The sequence below is a fragment of the Ovis aries genome, chromosome 13, assembly GCF_016772045.2.
Source record: "Ovis aries strain OAR_USU_Benz2616 breed Rambouillet chromosome 13, ARS-UI_Ramb_v3.0, whole genome shotgun sequence".
NCBI lineage: Eukaryota > Metazoa > Chordata > Mammalia > Artiodactyla > Bovidae > Ovis > Ovis aries.
In genome coordinates, this window is record NC_056066.1 from 43258735 (window position 1) to 43277995 (window position 19261).

Genomic DNA, 19261 nt, shown 5'->3' on the forward strand with positions numbered 1-19261 from the left:
TCTGGTTTCTGATTGACTTCTCACATTTATAAGGGAGAATTCAACACTTCCTAGCTCACCATTTTGCTGACCTCACTCTACGTGTTAAATTTTATTTGACTTCAAAACATCCCATTGTATCAATTCATCTTGATCTCCCTAACTCTTCCCTTATTTGTTACAATTTAACTTGTGTACAGCTTCTTCATTTATGACTAACTGTTGAGCAAAATAATAAAGTACATGAACTCATTATCATTTCCATTATGATATCTTTCTAAAAGTTATGTAACTAAGTCCAAGGATTAACCCCTGTAAGGGTCTGTTTGCACACTGCATATGGTATCCAAAAACTATTAATAATTAATCTCCAATAAACACTTTGTCAGAATGGTGGTTTTAATATTTTTTTCAGGATCTCACCACTGTTGGGTCTGGATAGCAATATAATTATGCTGGTGGGAAAAGTCAAAAGGCAAATTTATTTTGCTTTGGTTTTCATTATTAAGAAATAAGATTTTATAAAATGTTTATTAGTCACTCCCTTAAATTGTGTGATTCTGTGAATGTGTGTATGTATGTATGGTAAAATAGTTAAATTTTTTCAATTGATGTTTGATAAATATTAGGCTTAATATTGGAAAAATGAAAAAAATTGTGTGGAAGTTTCTAGTCTAACATATGGTCAATCATTGTTCAATCTCATGATTATATAATTTAAGATTGCATTCATAAAGAAGCAAACAAGTTAATTGGCTTCAACCCTCTTCTTTTGCCCTGGGATTGGTTTCACCTTGCCCCTCCTACAATGTGTCTGCTAACATTGGAGAGTGCAGCTGGGGCGTGACCGTCCTGGTGTTTATCAATTGTGAAGGCAGAAGGGAAAAATCAGAGTCTGTTTAGTCAGAGAAATGACAATGGATCCCAAATACCAGAAGAAAGTGAAGCTTAATGATGGCCACTTCATTCCTGTTCTGGGATTTGGCACTTTTGCACCTCCAGAGGTAAGAGTAGTGACTTGGGGTTGAGATAAAAATAGTAAGTGGCTGTAACATGAGTGGAAGAGAACTTCATTTCTCAAACACTGAGCTCCTGTGTGACTCTGGGAGGATATCGTGGTTCCACTAACCAGGCTAGAACCATGCCCTGTAAAAGGGGAGAGAGCATCCAGTCTCCACTCTGCATCAGGGTCTGAGGCTGTGCTCACCTGCAGATTACTCTGGGTTCCCCTTCAGTTTCCGTTTCTTTCCCAGCTTGGCAGAAGAGGTGAGACTTGGCTGTTGAGAACACTGACTGTCAGCTGTTGTGATACGGACTGCTCTTTAAACTTTGAATCTCACTTTTCTAATTTATAGGATAAAAGAAACTATTCAGAGACATTTTGCAGATAAAAAACAGGGATTGTTCACTTTGCAAAATATGATGAGTGGAGGGAAGGGTCCAGCCTAGTACTGAACTCTATACATTCCACAAGGCACGTGATTGTCAGGAAAACCAGGACTAGACCCAACAGGGGGAACTTGGACCAAACATCTACCTCCTTGAAACATGAAAGATCCTGGATTGCAGAAACATATTGAAATATTATTCAGCTTGAAAAGGGGAAGTTAATTCCACCATTTGCAACCACACAGGTGAACCTGGAGAATAGTAAGCAAAGTGAAATAAGCCAGAAATAGAAAGGCAAATACTGCATGTTCTCTTCATAGGTAGAAAATAAAACATTGAACTCAGAGAAGCAGAGTGTAGAGGAATGGTGACCAGAAGCTGGGGACACAGTTGGGAAGTATCGAAAGATGTTGGTCAAAGGTCCAGACCTTTTGTAATGCGATGAATGTCTGGAGACCTGATGTACAGCATGGTGACTATACTTGAATATAATGGTTTGTATTTTAAATTTTTATAAGAGAATATAAATTAAATATCCTCACAAACACTCCCCAAAGTTAGCTATGTGAGATGATGGATCTGTTAACTGTCTTGATTGTGTTAATCATTAACAATAATTAGTTACATGAGAACATCACTTTGTATAGATAGAATAGATACAGTTTTTCTTTGGTGTTTTCTCTGTAATATGCTGGTACACATGGATCTTAGAAGCTTTCACCTGGTTTCTTGATGCCTTTCAGTTCAGTTTAGTTGCTCAGTCATGTCCAAACTCTTTGACCCCAGGGACTGCAGCACACCAGCCTTCCCTGTCCATCACCCATCTCCCAGAGCCTGCTCTAACTCATGTCTATCGAGCCGGTGATGTCATCCAATGATCTCGTCCTCTGTTATCACCTTCTCCTTCTGCCTTCAATCTTTCCCAGCATCAGGGTCTTTTCTGATGAGTCAGTTCTTCACATCAGGTGGCCCAAAGTTGGAGCTTCAGCTTCAGCATCATCCTTCCAATGAATATTCAGGACTGATTTCCTTTAGAATTGACTGGTTTGATCTCCTTACAGTCCAAGGGACCTTTGAGAATCTTCTGCAACACCACAGTTCAAAAGCATCAGTTCTTTGGTGCTCAGCTTTCTTTATGGTCCAATTCTCACATCCATACATGACACTGGAAAAATCATAGCTTTGACTAGACAGTCCTTTGTTTGCAAAGTAATGTCTCTGTTTTTTAATATGCTGTCTAAGTTGTTGATCCTAGCCTTTCTTCTGAGGAGTAAGCGTCTTTTATGCCTTCATGGCTGCAGTCACCAAAACTGCAGTGATCTTGGAGCCCAAGAAAATAAAGTCTGTCACTGTTTCAATTGTTTCCTCATCTATTTGCCATAGGTGCTTATTGATACCACCTTTAGGTAATAGGATCAGTAGTTTGGTGAATGGTGCTTATTGGTACCTCTTTCTTCCTCACATATTTCTATCTGAAATCTAGTACATGTCTCCTCTCACCATGCCCCCCTCAAAGAGAATAATTGTAACTTTCTCATCATTGGTGTGTGCAAATTTTAATTTTAAATTAAAGTCGCTTTACATCTTTGAACCTAGACCAGAGCAGTGTGAATTAATACAGGCTAATGAATCAGAGCTTCCCTAATGGCTCAGATGGTAAAGAATCTGCCTGAAATGTGGGAGACCTGAGTTTGATCCCTGGATTGGGAAGATCCCCTGGAGAGGGAACTGGCAACCCACTCCAGTATTCTTGCGTGGGAACCCCACGGACGGAGGAGTCTCATGGGATACAGTCCAGTCTTGATGCTTTTATTATACCTCTTGTACCTTTGTTGATTTTGCTTCAGACATCTCACAGTATAAATCCTATCCACGACTACAAGTTTATTCTGAGTCCTTTGGATTCTTCCAGCAAATCACTGAAACTGGTGGTGGGCTTGGGGTCCTCTGATGCCTGTGATCAACCACTGATCACATGGGGTTGAAGGGTTTCTGGATGCCCATTTAATCACTGACCAGGAACGTTCAGGGAAACTGTCATGGGTCCGTCACCATATATACAGAACTAAACAAAGGCATGAAGAAATGTTGGTTCTTAGTAAGATCAAGCTTGTGTCTTAGCAATCTCTTAATCATGTGGATATTCAACAACTGCTTTTCTTGCTTACATAGGTTCCTAAGAGTGAAGCTCTGGAGGTCACCAAATTTGCTATAGAGGTTGGATTTCGCCATATTGACTGTGCTTATTTGTACCAAAATGAAGAGCAGGTTGGTCAGGCCATTCGAAGCAAGATTGCAGATGGCACTGTGAAGAGAGAAGACATATTCTACACTTCAAAGGTGCTGTATATGTTGTGTGTGTGCACGTGTGTGCAAGTGACTGGGGGCAGATGACAATTACATAATAGGACCAGTAGCTTGCTGAACAGTGCTTATTGGTACCCCCATTTCACACATATTTGTATCTTTTTTTTTAACAACAACAAAAAGTGAGTCTATTCTGATCAGCAGCAAGAATGCAAACATTCACAAGTGAACCAGAGGTTCAAACACAAAGAGGAAACATCTCCAGGAAGAATTTTTTGTCACAATATGTTATGAATGCTTCTTCCCTTCCAACATAATAGAATTGGGGAGAAGAGAGAGCAGCATTGCCAATTGGATCAAATTACTAGTGGAACAAGGCAAGTGAATATATATTTAGTTACACAGTTTTGAAAACTTCAAGACAAGAATAAATTGCATGACCCCCTGGTAAGTTCCACTAGAACTTATAGGAACAAATTGTTTGCCTCACTGGGTGGAATATACATTCAAATTCAGGCTCTTGAAGGAAATTATTAAGTACAGTCATATTAGCTTTCTCTGAAGCATACTCGTTTTCAGTATTGCTACTATATAGACCAATTATGATACCTTTCCATGCTGAGAAGTGATTGTTCTGCTAACACAGTTCTGGTAAGAATCAAAAGCACTACTATTTTTTTTTTTTTTTTAGTAATGAGAGTACTTTATTTTATTTATTTTTTAATTTTTTAATTTCATTTTTACTTTACTTTACAATACTGTATTGGTTTTGCCGTTCATTGACATGACTCTACCACGGGTGTATATGAGCTCCCAATCCTGAATCCCCCTCCCACCTCCCACCCCATATCACCTCTCTCTGGATCATCCCCTTGCACCCGCCCCAAGCATCCTGTATCCTGTATCAAACATAGACTGGCACTTCATTTCTTACATGATAGTATACATGTTTCAATGCCATTCTCCCAATTCATCCCACCCTCTCCCTCTCCCTCACAGTCCAAAAGTCCGTTCTATACATCTGTGTCTCTTTTGCTGTCTCGCATATAGGGTCATTATTACCATCTTTAAAAATTCCATATATATGTGTCAGTATACTATATTGGTGTTTTTCTTTCTGGCTTACTTCACTCTGTATAATCAGCTCCAGTTTCATCCATCTCATTAGAACTGATTCAAATTTATTCTTTTAAACGGCTGAGTAATACTCCATTGTGTATATGTACCACAGCTGCCTTATCCATTCATCTGCTGATGGACATCTAGGTTGTTTCCATGTCCTGGCTATTATAAACAGTGCTGCGATGAGCATTGGGGTACATATGTCTCTTTCAATTCTAGTTTCCTCAGTGTGTATGCCCAGCAGTGGGATTGCTGGGTCGTATGGCAGTTCTATTTGCAATTTTTAAGGAATCTCCACTCTTCTCCATAGTGGCTGTACTAGATTGTATTCCCACCAACAGTGTAAGAGGGTTCCCTTTTCTCCACACCCCCTCCAGCATTTATTGCTTGGAGACTTTTGGATCGCAGCCATTCTGACTGGTGTGAAATGGTACCTCATTGTGGTCTTGATTTGCATTCCTCTGATAATGAGTGATGTTGAGCATCTTTTCATGTGTTTGTTAGCCATCCGTATGTCTTCTTTGGAGAAATGTCTATTTAGTTCTTTGGCCCATTTTTTGATTGGGTCGTTTATTTTTCTGGAGTTGAGCTGCATAAGTTGCTTGTATATTTTTGAGATTAGTTGTTTGTCAGTTGCGTCATTTGCTATTGTTTTCTCCCATTCAGAAGGCTGTCTTTTCACCTTACTTATAGTTTCCTTTGTTGTGCAGAAGCTTTTAATTGTAATTAGATCCCATTTGTTTATTTTTGCTTTTATTTCCAGAATTCTGGGAGGTGGATCATAGAGGATCCTGCTGTGATTTATGTTGGAGAGTGTTTTGCCTATTTTCTCCTCTAGGAGTTTTATAGTTTCTGGTCTTACGTTTAGATCTTTAATCCATTTTGAGTTTATTTTTGTGCGTGGTGTTAGAAAGTGATCTAGTTTCATTCTTTTACAAGTGGTTGACCAGTTTTCCCAGCACCACTTGTTAAAGAGATTGTCTTTACTCCATTGTATATTCTTGCCTCCTTTGTCGAAGATAAGGTGTCCATAGGTGTATGGATTTATCTCTGGGCTTTCTATTTTGTTCCATTGATCTATATTTCTGTCTTTGTGCCAGTACCATACTGTCTTAATGACTGTGGCTTTGTAGTAGAGCCGAAGTCAGGCAGGTTGATTCCTCCAGTTCCATTCTTCTTTCTCAAGATTGCTTTGGCTATTCGAGGTTGTTTGTATTTCCATACAAATCTTGAAATTATTTGTCCTAGTTCTGTGAAAAATACCGCTGGTATTGATAGGGATTGCATTGAATCTGTAGATTGCTTTAGGTAGTATACTCATTTACACTATATTGATTCTTCCAATCCATGAACACGCTATATTTCTCCATCTATTAGTGTCCTCTTTGATTTCTTTCATCAGTGTTTTATAGTTTTTGATATATAGGTCTTTAGTTTCTTTAGCTAGGTATATTCCTAGGTATTTTATTCTTTTCGTTGCAATGGTGAATGGAATTGTTTCCTTAATTTCTTTTTCTACTTTCTCATTATTAGTGCATAGGAATGCAAGGGATTTCTGAGTGTTGAATTTATATCCTGCACTATATTCATTGATTAGCTCTAGTAATTTTCTGGTGGAGTCTTTAGGATTTTCTATGTAGAGGATCATGTCATCTGCAAACAGTGAGAGTTTTACTTCTTCTTTTCCAATTTGGATTCCATTTATTTCTTTTTCTGCTCTGATTGCTGTGGCCAAAACTTCCAGAACTATGTTAAATAGTAGCGGTGAAAGTGGGCACCCTTGTCTTGTTCCTGACATTAGGGGAAATGCTTTCAATTTTTCACCATTGAGGATAATGTTTGCTGTGGGTTTGTCATATATACCTTTTATTATGTTGAGGTATGTTCCTTCTATTCCTGCTTTCTGGAGAGTTTTTATCATAAATGGATGTTGAATTTTGTCAAAGGCCTTCTCTGCATCTATTGAGATAATTATATGGCTTTTATTTTTCAATTTGTTGATGTGGTGAATGACATTGATTGATTTGCAGATACTGAAGAATCCTAGCATCCCTGGGATAAAGCCCACTTGGTTATGGCGTATGATCTTTTTAATGTGTTGTTGAATTCTGATTGCTAGAATTTTGTTGAGAATTTTTGCATCTATGTTCATCAGTGATATTGGTCTGTAGTTTTCTTTTTTTGTGGCATCTTTGTCAGGTTCTGGTATCAGGGTGATGGTGGCCTCATAGAATGAGTTTGGAAGTTTACCTTCCTCTGCAATTTTCTGGAAGAGCTTCAGTAGGATAGGTGTTAGCTCTTCTCGAAATTTTTGGTAGACTTCAGCTGTGAAGCCTTCTGGACCTGAGCTTTTGTTTGCTGGAAGATTTCTGATTACGGTTTCAATTTCCATGCTTGTGATGGGTCTGTTAAGATTTTCTATTTCTTCCTGGTTCAGTTTTGGAAAGTTGTACTTCTATAAGAATTTGTCCATTTCTTCCACGTTGTCCATTTTATTGGCATATAATTGCTGATAGTAGTCTCTTATGATCCTTTGTATTTCTGTGTTGTCTGTTATGATCTCTCCATTTTCATTTCTAATTTTGTTGATTTGATTTTTCTCCCTTTGTTTCTTGATGAGTCTGGCTAATTGTTTGTCAATTTTATTTATCCTTTCAAAGAACCAGCTTTTGACTTTGTTGATTTTTGCTATGGTCTCTTTTGTTTCTCTTACATTTATTTCTGCCCTAATTTTTAAGATTTCTTTCCTTCTACTAACTCTGGGGTTCTCCATTTCTTCCTTTTCTAGTTGCTTTAGGTGTAGAGTTAGGTTATTTATTTGACTTTTTTCTTGTTTCTTGAGGTATGCCTGTATTGCTATGAACTTTCCTCTTAGCACTGCTTTTATAGTGTCCCACAGGTTTTGGGTTGTTGTGTTTTCATTTTCATTCGTTTCTATGCATATTTTGATTTCTTTTTGATTTCTTCTGTGATTTGTTGGTTATTCAGAAGTGTGTTGTTCAGCCTCCATATGTTGGGATTTTTAATAGTTTTTCTCCTGTAATTGAGATCTAATCTTAGTGCATTATGGTCAGAAAAGATGCTTGGAATGATTTCTTTTTTTTTTCTTTTTTGAATTTGTCAAGGTTTGATTTATGGCCCAGGATGTGATCTATACCGGAAAAGGTTCTGTGAGTACTTGAGAAAAAGGTGAAATTCATTGTTTTGGGGTGAAATGTCCTATAGATATCAATTAGGTCTAACTGTCTATTGTATCATTTAAAGTTTGCATTTCTTTGTTAATTTTCTGTTTAGTTGATCTGTCCATAGGTGTGAGTGGGGTATTAAATTCTCCCACTATTATTGTGTTATTGTTAATTTCCCCTTTCATGCTTGCTAGCATTTGTCTTACATATTGTGGTGCTCCTATATTGGGTGCATATATATTTATAATTGTTATATCTTCTTCTTGGGTTGATCCTTTGATCATTATGAAGTGGCCTTCTTTGTCTCTTTTCACAGCCTTTGTTTTAAAGTCTATTTTATCGGAGATGAGTATTGCTACTCCTGCTTTCTTTTGGTCTCTATTTGCGTGGAATATCTTTTTTCAGCCCTTCACTTTCAGTCCGTATGTGTCCGTTGTTTTGAGGTGGGTCTCTTGTAGGCAGCATATATAGGGATCTTGTTTTTGTTTCCATTCATCCAGTCTTTGCCTTTTGGTTGGGGCATTCAACCCATTTATGTTTGAAGTAATTATTGATAAGTATGATCCCGTTGCCATTTACTTTATTGTTTTGGGTTCGGGTTTATACACCCTTTTTGTGTTTCCTGTCTAAAGAATATCCTTTAGTATTTGTGGGAGAGCTGGTTTGGCGGTGCTGAGTTCTCTCTGCTTTTGCTTGTCTGTAAAGCTTTTTATTTCTCCTTCATATTTGAATAAGATCCTTGCTGGGTACAGTAATCTGGGCTGTAGGTTATTTTCTTTCATCACTTTAAGTATGTCTTGCCATTCCCTCCTGGCCTGAAGAGTTTCTATTGAAAGATCAGCTGTTATCCTTATGGGAATCCCCTTGTGTGTTATTTGTTGTTTTTCCCTTGCTGCTTTTAATATTTGTTCTTTGTGTTTGGTCTTTGTTAATTTGATTAATATATGTCTTGGGGTGTTTCGCCTTGGGTTTATCCTGTTTGGAACTCTCTGGGTTTCTTGGACTTGGGTGATTATTTCCTTCCCCATTTTAGGGAAGTTTTCAACTATTATCTCCTCAAGGATTTTCTCATGGTCTTTCTTTTTGTCTTCTTCTGGGACTCCTATAATTCGAATGTTGGAGCATTTCATATTGTCCTGGAGGTCTCTGAGGTTGTCCCCATTTCTTTTAATTCGTTTTTCTTTTTTCCTCACTGATTCATTTATTTCTACCATTCTATCTACTATTTCACTAATCCAATCTTCTGCCTCTGTTATTCTACTATTTGTTGCCTCCAAAGTGTTTCTGATCTCATTTATTGCATTATTCATTATATATTGACTCTTTATTATTTCTTCTAGGTCCTTGTTAAACCTTTCTTGCATCTTCTCAATTCTTGTCTCCAGGCTATTTATCTGTGATTCCATTTTGATTTCAAGATTTTGGATCATTTTCACTATCAATATTTGGAATTCTTTATCAGGTAGATTCCCTATCTCTTCCTCTTTTGTTTGGTTTGGTGGGCATTTCTCCTGTTCCTTTACCTGCTGGGTATTCTTCTATCTCTTTGTCTTGATTATATTGCTGCGTTTGGGGTGGCCTTTCTATATTCTGGGAATTTGTGGAGTTCTCTTTATTATGGTGTTTCCTCATTGTGGGTGGGGTTGTATCAGTAGCTTGTCAAGGTTTCTTGATTAGGGAGGCTTGTGTTGGAGTTCTGGTGGGTGGAGCTGGATTTCTTCTCTCTGGAGTGCTATGAAGTGTCCAGTAATAGGTTATGAGACATCAATGGTTTTGGAGTAGTTTTGAGCTGCCTTATATTGAACCTCAGGGGTGTGTTCCTGTGTCACTGGAGAATTTGCGTGGTATGTCTTGCTCTGGAACTTGTTGGCCCTTGGATGGTGCTTGGTTTCAGTGTAGGTATGGAGGCATTTGATGAGCTCCTATTGATTAGTGTTCCCTGGATTCAAGATTTCTCTGATGTTCTCAGGATTTGGACTTAAGCCTCCTGTTTCTTGTTTTCACTTTTATTTTTACAATAGCCTCAGGACTTCTCCATCTATACAGCACCGATGATAAAACATCTAGGTTAAAGATGAAAGGTTTCTCCACATTGAGGGTCACCCATAGAGGTTCACTGAGTTACATGGAGAAGAGAAGAGGGAGGGGGTAGTTAGAGGTGACTGGAATGAGATGAGGTGGGATCAAAAGAGGAGAGAGCAAGCTAGTCAGTAATCACTTCCTTATGTGCGCTCCACAGTCTGGACCGCTCAGAGGTGTTCACGGAGTTATACAGGGAAGAAGAGAGGGAGGAAGTAGACAGAGGTGGCCAGGAGGATAAAAGAGGGAAATGAAAAGGAGAGAGAGAGATCCGGCCAGTAACCAGTTCCCTGAGTGTTCTCCACCATCTGGAATACACAGAGATTCACAGGGTTGGGTAGAGAAGAGAAGGGGGAGGGAGGAGACAGAGGCCACTTGGTGGAGAAAAAGGAGAGTCCAAAGGAGGAGAGAGTGGTCAAGCCAGTAATCTCACTCTCAGGTAAAATTGGGTACTGAAGATTGGGTTTTTACATGTACAAAATTGACAACAAATACCAAAAAGCAAAGATTAAAAATCTGGAGTAGAGATTGGATTTTCAAAAATACAATATTAAAGAAAAGAAGAAGAAAAAGAGGAAAAAAAGAAAAAACAAACAAACAAACAAAACAAACAAACAAAAAACACACAAAAAACAAAGCCACAAGAATTATTAAAAAACAACAACATCAACCATAAGAAGACTATGTACAGCGTTTGCTTTAAAAATAGGGTCTTTTTTTTGAAAAGTAATAATAGGTTATAAAAATAATAATTAGAGAAATAGAGTACTTAAAAATTAAAGAAAGTTAAACAAAAAGAAGAAAAAACAATCATGCAACCACATCAACTCGAAAAAAAAAAAAAAGAATGATTGTAAAAGTAGTAAAGGTATATCTGGCCCTTTCTTTGGTGTTGTGGGTTGTGTGGGGTCACTTCCAAGGCGGTGCCCTCTGTTTAACTTCCTCGGTTTGCTGATCTCTTCAGTGTCTGATTTCTGTCTTGACACAGGGAGGGTGGTGGTGGACACATTTATTATTTTTTTTTCTAGGCTCACTATTCAGTCGCGCTGTGGGGAGGGAGGGATGCTGCAAACAAATATTACTGGCGTGTGCTTGCAGTGTCTCATCCATGCTGGGCTTGCCCCTGCTAGTGGCGCACACCGCTCAGGCTCTATGTAGCTCCCCTGGGAAACCGTCTGAGGCTGGCTCTAGGCTTCATGCACCTCCCCGGTCTAAGCCACTCAGGCTCGGTGCTCAGGAAGCCCTTAGAGGTGCAGATTTGGTTGGGCCTGCATTTTGTGCCCTTCCAAGGTCCGAGCAGCTCAGGAGTTTGGCGAGCGCAATCGCTGTGACTTATGGCCTTTCCTTGCTGCTCAGTTGTCTGGGTGTACCACTGGCATTCTTCTCAGGTGAATGATGACTGTCCAGAACCCCCAGAAGTCTTAATTAACAAAGAAGCCTGCTAGCATTTTGGTAGGTAATGTCTCTCTTGGGCTGCAATTGACCCCTTCCAGCCCTTTAGGCTCTGGCTGCCCATCACCGGAGGGGGATGGTCTGCAGCCGGCCATTTCCTTTCCATCCTTTGTTCTGTGCGTGGTCCTGGTGGTGTCTTATGTTTGATCATTTTGCGTGGTAGCTATCCCACAGTCTGGTTTGCTAGCCCAAGTTAGTTCGCTCTGGCCACGCGTGGGCCGTTCCAGCCCGATTCTCAAAAAAGCACTGTAGCCGGCGCCTTCCGTGGCCCGATTCTTAAAAAGCACTGCCAGCTGCGCCTCCCACTCCTCCCTGCCCAGCCCCCACTTACTAGTGGCAGATGCAAGCGTCTGCACTGCTTTTCCGCTGAGGGAGTTACTATTGGGCTCGTAATCTGTTGGTTTTAATTATTTATTTATTTTCCCTTTCTGTTATGTTGCCCTCTGTGCTTCCAAAGCTCGCCACAGACTCAGCTGCGAGAATGTTTCCTGGTGTTTGGAAACCTCTCTTTTTAAGAGTCTCTTCCCGGGACGGGATTCCCTTCCCAGGACAGAGCTCCCTCCCTGCCTCTTTTGTCTCTTTTTTCATCTTTTATATTTTTTCCTATCGGTTTTTGAAGCAAATGATCTGCTTTTCTGGGTGCCTGATATCCTCTGCCAGCATTCAGAAGTTGTTTTGTGGAATTTACTCAGCATTGAAATGTTCTTTTGATGAATTTTTGAGGGAGAAAGTGGTCTCCCTGTCCAATTCCTCTGCCATCTTAGGACCGCCCCATATTTGTATCTTAAATCTAGTATCCTTCTCCTTTCACTGTGTCCCCTCAAACAGAATAATTATAACTTTCTCATCATTGGTGTGTTCAAATTTTAATTTTAAATTAAAGTCACTTTACTTCTTCGAACCTAGAGCAAAGCAATGTGATTTAGTATGGGCTAATGAATCAGGGCTTCCTTGATAGCTCAGATGGTTAAGAATCTGTCTGAATTGTGGGAGACATGAGTTCAATCCCTGGATCATGAAGATCCACGGGAGAAAGAAATAGCTACCCATTCCAATATTCTTGCCTGGGAATCCAATGGACAAACGAGCCTTGTGGGCTACACTCCAGGGGTCCCAAAGAGTCAGACACAACTGAGTGGCCAAAACTATACTATATTTACTTAATGAATCAGACAACCTGGGAGCAGATATAGCTTTTCTTACCATCTTGGAAACTTCTCGACTTTCTACACATTCTGAATCTCAGTTCTCAGCTCCAAGAGCAAGAGAACATTTGAGAGGCACTTTGTGCATTACACAAAATCTAGCCAAAGTGTCTTGAATTATGTTCTTCTCACATTAATATGTTCAAACCACTTTTCCCTACAGTTATGTAGGCAAGATAGTAATTAACTTTGAGAAGATGAATTGTTTGATCAAATTAGACTAAGTTTGTCCTTTTACACTCTATCAAGCATAGTTCAGTTGATGGACATTATAATTATTTGATAATGTTATTTATATCTTGATTCATTTCATTCCATTGTGAAAGATACACTGATGACAAATTCAATCAAATAATGAAATTTACATGGCTAAGTTAGATAAAGAATGGAATCAAGAAGAATGGGAATGGTTTTTCCCATGGTCATCTCTTTCTAACAGATAATACTGCCTAATTATTAAGTGAAAGAAGACAAATACCATTACGTATAGCAATCATTTTCCACAGCTTCCTTTGTTTAATCTCTACAGGTTTGGTCCACTTTCCTTCGACCAGAGTTGGTCCGACCAGCCTTGGAAAAGTCACTGAAAGATCTTCAACTGGAATATGTTGATCTCTATATTATTCATCATCCAGTGGCTCTGGTGGTAGGTGATTTGTGTGATCAGCTCTGTTTTGTTTCTTGGGTCAGAATGTCTATAACTTGCATGGATGGTTGACAAGATTTTTCTTAGTAAGTTGAAGGAATGATTACACTAGAGTTCAGTTCAGTTCAGTAGCTCAGTCGTGTCCAACCCTTTGCAACCCCATGAATCACAGCACGCCAGGGCTCCCTGTCTATCACCAACTCTCAGAGTTCACTCAAACTCATGTCCATCGAGTTGGTGATGCCATCCAGCCATCTCATCCTCAGTCATCCCCTTCTCTTCCTGTCCCCAATCCATCCCAGCATCAGGGTCTTTTCCAGTGAGTCAACACTTTGCATGAGGTGGCTAAAGGATTGGAGTTTCAGCTTCAGCATCAGTCCTCCCAATGAACACCCAGGACTGATCTCCTTTAGGATGGACTGTTTGGATCTCCTTGCAGTCCAAGGGACTTTCAAGAGTCTTCTCCAATGCCACAGTTCAAAAGCATCAGTTCTTTGGTGCTCAGCTTTCTTCACAGTCCAACTCTCACATCCATACATGACCACTGGAAAACCATAGCCTTGACTAGACGGACCTTTGTTGGCAAAGTAATATTTCTGCTTTTCAATATGCTGTCTAGGTTGGTCATAACTTTCCTTCCAGGGAGTAAGTGTCTTTAATTTCATGGCTACAATCACCACCTGCAATGATTTTGGAGCCCGAGAAAATAGTCTGACACTGTTTCCACTGTTTCCCCATCTATCTGCCATGAAGTGATGGGACCAGATGCCATGATCTTCGTTTTCTGAATGTTGAACTTTAAGCCAACCTTTTCACTCTCCTCTTTCACTCCACTTGGCCTTGGAGTACACTAGAGTAGTAAATAATCATTTGTGATCATCATTTTAGGGAGGTTCTTTGAATCTCTTACCTGCCTCCAAGAGAAATGTGTTAAATAATCTGAGTGTCTCTGCCTCAAAATTTTGAGGATGTAGAAATAGGCAAGTTATGTGCATGGTGCTGATTAGGACTCAGAATCTGGGGATCTCACTACAGAGTTCAATGCAGAGTGCTGAGTGCTGACACAGCCTCACACCTGAACAGAATGAGGTCTTCTCATCTCTCCCCCAGTCATGTTTCATGGATTTGGTGGTGTCCTTCTGGGTGGGTCTAAACCTCACAGTCTTCTCAGGACTCCAGAGAACTTGCCTCCGCTGTTGCCTGTGTTCATGGTGATGTTTGAAGACTGCACTTAGCCATTAAGAACTCTACTAAGTAGAGGGGAATTTTTCCAGTTGTTTCAGTGGTTAAGACTGTGCTTTCAGTGCCGAGTCAGGGTGTTTTGAGGGAGAGGGTTCAATTCCTATTCAGGGAAATAAGATACAGCAAACCCATGGCACAGGCAAAACAAAGTAACAAGAACAAAGTTTATTATGCAGAACTCGTTTTTAGAATACAGAATTCTGCTCAAGCCATCCTTTGCCAAAGAGTTTATTGGACTATGTAGATGGCAATTCCCATCTAAACAGATTTAAGCATTCCTAATACTTGACAGACTTGCTTCCCTGGTGGCTCAGACGGTAACGCGTCTGTCTACAATGCGGGAGACCTGGGCTCAATCCCTGGGTTGGGAAGATCTCCTGGAGAAGGAAATGTCAATCCACTCCAGCACTATTGCCTGGAAAATCTCATGGACAGAAGAGCCTGGTAGGCTACAGTCCATGGGGTCGCAAAGACTCGGACATGACTGAGCGATTCCAGTTCACTAATACTTGACAGAAATTTCTCTGTTTTTCTATTCCTTATAATGACATCACTCATGGTTTCTTTTATTTTTATCTCAGCATTCTCCATGGGTGGCAGGATGACCTTGATCTGTTCAAGCCTCATTGTCCAGAATATTTGAGAGTATGTCTGCTTCTTCCACATAGCTTATCAACCTAAAGAGAATCTTGCTGGTTCATGTGAATGCCCTGTAGCTATCAGTTGTTCAGAGTGAAAAGGAATTCTGATATTTAGTCCAGGTCAAGATTGCAATATTTCTGCCAGCAGTAAGGCATAACTTACTGTCACTCCCTGCACAATAGAGGCATTTTGCAAGAGGAAAGTATAAGGGGCAGAAAAAATTTCACTTAAGGCACTGAGAGTTCCCAGGAAAATGTAGGAAAATTATATCTATCAAAACATACAGTTTGCATAAGAGAATACTGGAAAACTGCCTTCTAAAGACATTGCTGATAACTCCATTTGCAAATCCCTTTGCAAATATTAGTATTCAGAAAGTAAATGAACCTCATGAGGTTTAGCATCCTAGTCCCAGATGTGCCTGGCAGGCTGGCTAGAAGTGGAGAAATTATTTGGTGACATCTCTGAAATGACTGCTTCTATTCCAGCCAGGGGAGGCAATTTTCCCAACAGATGAAAATGGAAAACCGATATTTGACTCCGTGGATCTCTGTCGCACGTGGGAGGTGAGTCTGGGGAGGAGCCTGGAGAGGGGGAATCTCCTTCATCTCTTCCACCTGTGAGAATGGGCTGTGGACCATCACACTCCACAGTTCATGAATCTAAGGGCTGGGATGCTGGGGTTGTGGGAAGGGAATCATTGCTGAAATGTTCACAGAGAGGAATGAAATGGAGAATTTGGACAGTGTAGATAGGCATCTCTTTCCTTATATGTGACCTTCTCCAGGGTTTTCTAAGGAGGAGATGCTACTTCTTCTTGTGTCATGACCTTTTCCCCCTTTATCTCCTTGATAAGCAATGCTAATTCTTGACCAGAGACCCTCCTAACGATTTTTCAACATTTCTTATTGCTATATTACCCATGCCAAGTGACTGCTCACCACCACTCCCTCCCAGGCCCTGGAGAAGTGTAAGGATGCAGGGCTGACCAAGTCCATCGGGGTGTCCAACTTCAACCACAAGCAGCTGGAGAAGATCCTGAACAAGCCGGGGCTCAAGTACAAGCCTGTCTGCAATCAGGTGAGCACTCGGCTCTTCTCCCTCCTGCTCTTCAGAACCTCCTTCTTGCACTGGAGCCTGATATCTGTCTGTCCTTCCCTCTTGCTCATCTGACATTTTGGATGAAGATTCTACAGAGCTGAGCCTGTGTCTGGACTGTGTGAATAGAATCTATAACAGTATCTTTGATAAACTCTGGGTGGAAAACTTGGGGATGGCTTCCTGCTCAATCGTGTTGGGACTGAGGGAAGGTAACAGAGGTGAAGGAGGTGAAATTCCTCCAGAACTTAGAGGAAGGAGGCGTTTCCCTGAGTTGAAAGCATGACCAGAAATCAGGTGTGAAAGTGCTTGGATGAAACTGTGTACAGGAAGGAAGACCATGAAAACATGGAGAGGGAAGTAAATACAGAAAAAACCAGGTGAGACAGGTGTTGTTTGTGTGTGGCTTAGATGCCTGAATCCTTAGTCTTGGTGTCCCAGCTTCAACAGGAAGCACAGTACAGAGAAATGTGCTGGAGACTCTGAGAGTCACCCAGGTTAGAGCATGAAGTTAAACACTTATGTTGATCCTAACAGGTGATGGAAGAGTTACTCTGGAATTAGAGCAGACCTTGTGATTTCAGTTCAGTTCAGTTCAGTTCAGTCCCTTAGTCATGTCTGACTCCTTTGCAACCCCATGAACTGCAGCACGCCAGGCCTCCCTGTTCATCACCAACTGCCAGAGCTTATTCAAACTCAAGTCCATCGAGTCATTGAGGCCATCCACAAATCTCATCCTCTATTGTCCCCCTTTTTTCCTGCCTTCAATCTCTCCCAGCATCAGAGTCTTTTCCAATGAGTCAGTTCTTTGCATCAGGTGGCCAAAGTATTGGAGTTTCAGCCTCAGCATCAGTCCTTACTATGATCATTCAGGAATGATTTCTTGTGAGATTGACTGGTTGGATCTCCTTGCAGTCTAAGGGACTCTCAAGAATCTTTTCCAACACCACAGTTCAAAAGCATCAATTCTTCGGCCCTCTGCTTTTTATGGTCCAACTCTCACATCCATACATGACTACTGCAAAAAGCATAGCTTTGACTAGACGTTCCTTTGTCGGCAAAGTAACATGTCTACTTTTTAATATGCTTTCTAGGTTGGTCAATTTTTCCTTCCAAGGAGCAATCATCTCTTAATTTCATGGCTTCAGTCACCATCTGCAGTGATTCTGGAGCCCCCATAAATAAAGTCTCACACTGTTTCCATTGTTTCCCAACTATTTGTCATGAAGTGGTGGGACGGGATGCCAGCATCTTCATTTTTTGAATGTAGAATTTTATTTATTTTTTTTTGGAATAAAATTTATCAGGTTTTATTGAAAAATAAAATCAAACTCAAAACAATTAGAAGTAAAATTTAAAACTTAGAATCTTCTCTTCCCCTTATTTTTTCAAAGTCAGATCTTTTAATGAAACAATTTACACATTTTCCTATTTTGATTAATAAATAACAAAGGTACTGCTTCTTAGAGACATTTTCAATTGTTTCTTCTAAAATGAATCAATATTTGTTTTCATCATTTTCCCACTTGTTTGCACTTTCCTTGTTTTCTTTCTATTCTAACTTTCTTTTATTTTTATTTTTTTGTTAGTTTTTTATTTTTTAAATTTTAAAATTTTTAATTCTTACATTTTAAACCAACTTTTTCACTCTGTTTCACTTTCATCAAGAGGCTCTTGGTTCATTTTCACTTTCTGCCATGAGGGTGGTATCATCTGGATATCTGAGGCTATTGATATTTCTCCCAGCAATCTTGATTCCAGTATGTGCTTCATCCATCCAGGCATTTTGCAAGATATACTCTGCATATAAGTTAAATTAGCAGGGTCAAAACATATAGCCTTGACTTATTCATTTCCCATTTGGAACCTGTCTGCTGTTCCATGCTTCCCTGGTGGCTCAGATGGTAAAGTGTCTGCCTGCAATGTAGGAGATCTGGGTTTGATTCTTGGGTTGGGAAGATCCCCTGGAGCTGGAAATGGCAACCCACTCCAGTACCTTTACCTGAAAAACCCCATGACAGAGGAGCCTGGTAGGCTACAGTCCATAGGGTTACAACAAGTTTGACACGAATGAGCAGCTTCTTTTTCCTTTCCTGTTGTTCCATATCCAGTTCTAACTGTTGCTTCTTGATCTGCATACAGATTTCTCAGGCAGGTAAGGTGGTCTCGTATTCTCATTTCTTGAAGAATTTTCCAGTTTGTTGTGATCCGCACAGTCAAAGGCTTTGGCATACTCAATAAAGCAGAAGTAGATGTTTTTCTGGAACTCTCTTCCTTTTTCATGATCCAGCAGATGTTGCCAATTTGATCTCTGTTTCCTCTGCCATTTGTAAATCTAACTTGAATATCTGGAAGTTCATGGTTCACGTACTGTTGAAGCCTGGCTTGGAGAATTTTGAGCATTACTTTACTAGTGTGTGAAATGAGTGCAACTGTGTGGTAGTTTGAGCATTCTTTGGCATTGCCTTTCTTTGGGATTGGAATGAAAACTGACCTTTTCCTGTCCTGTGGCTACTGCTGAGTTTTCCAAATTTGCTGGCATATTGAGTGCAGCACTTTCACAGCATCATCTTTCAGGATTTGAAATAGCTCAACTGGAATTCCATCACTTCCAATAGCTTTGTTCCTAGTGATACTTCCTAAGGCCCACTTGACTTCCCATTCCTGAATGTCTGACTCTAGATGAGTGATCACACCATCATGATTGTCTGGGTCGTCAAGGTCTTTTTTGTATAATTCTTCTGTAACTTTGCCACCTCTTCTTTATATCTTCTGCTTCTGTTAAGTCCATATCATTTCTGTCCTTTTTCGAGCCCATCTTTGCATGAAATGTTCCCTTGGTATCTGTAATTTTCTTGAAGAAATCTCTAGTCTTTCCCATTCTATTGTTTTCCTCTATTTCTTTGCATTGATCC

The 19261-nt window shown here is 40.1% G+C and overlaps 1 protein-coding gene across 2 annotated transcripts in view; it reads left to right on the forward strand.

Moving 5' to 3' along the window:
* The first annotated feature begins 869 nt into the window (after positions 1-869).
* Positions 870-19261, forward strand: part of LOC105614315 (dihydrodiol dehydrogenase 3-like) — a 117465-nt gene continuing 99073 nt past the window's right edge. For both annotated transcript variants that reach the window (XM_060397561.1, XM_004014322.5), the window contains exons 1-5: positions 870-983; positions 3541-3708; positions 13248-13364; positions 15737-15814; positions 16206-16328. In XM_060397561.1, coding sequence (XP_060253544.1) covers positions 891-983; positions 3541-3708; positions 13248-13364; positions 15737-15814; positions 16206-16328 — 579 coding nt within the window. In that variant the 5' untranslated portion in view covers positions 870-890. The remainder of the gene's footprint in view (positions 984-3540; positions 3709-13247; positions 13365-15736; positions 15815-16205; positions 16329-19261) is intronic.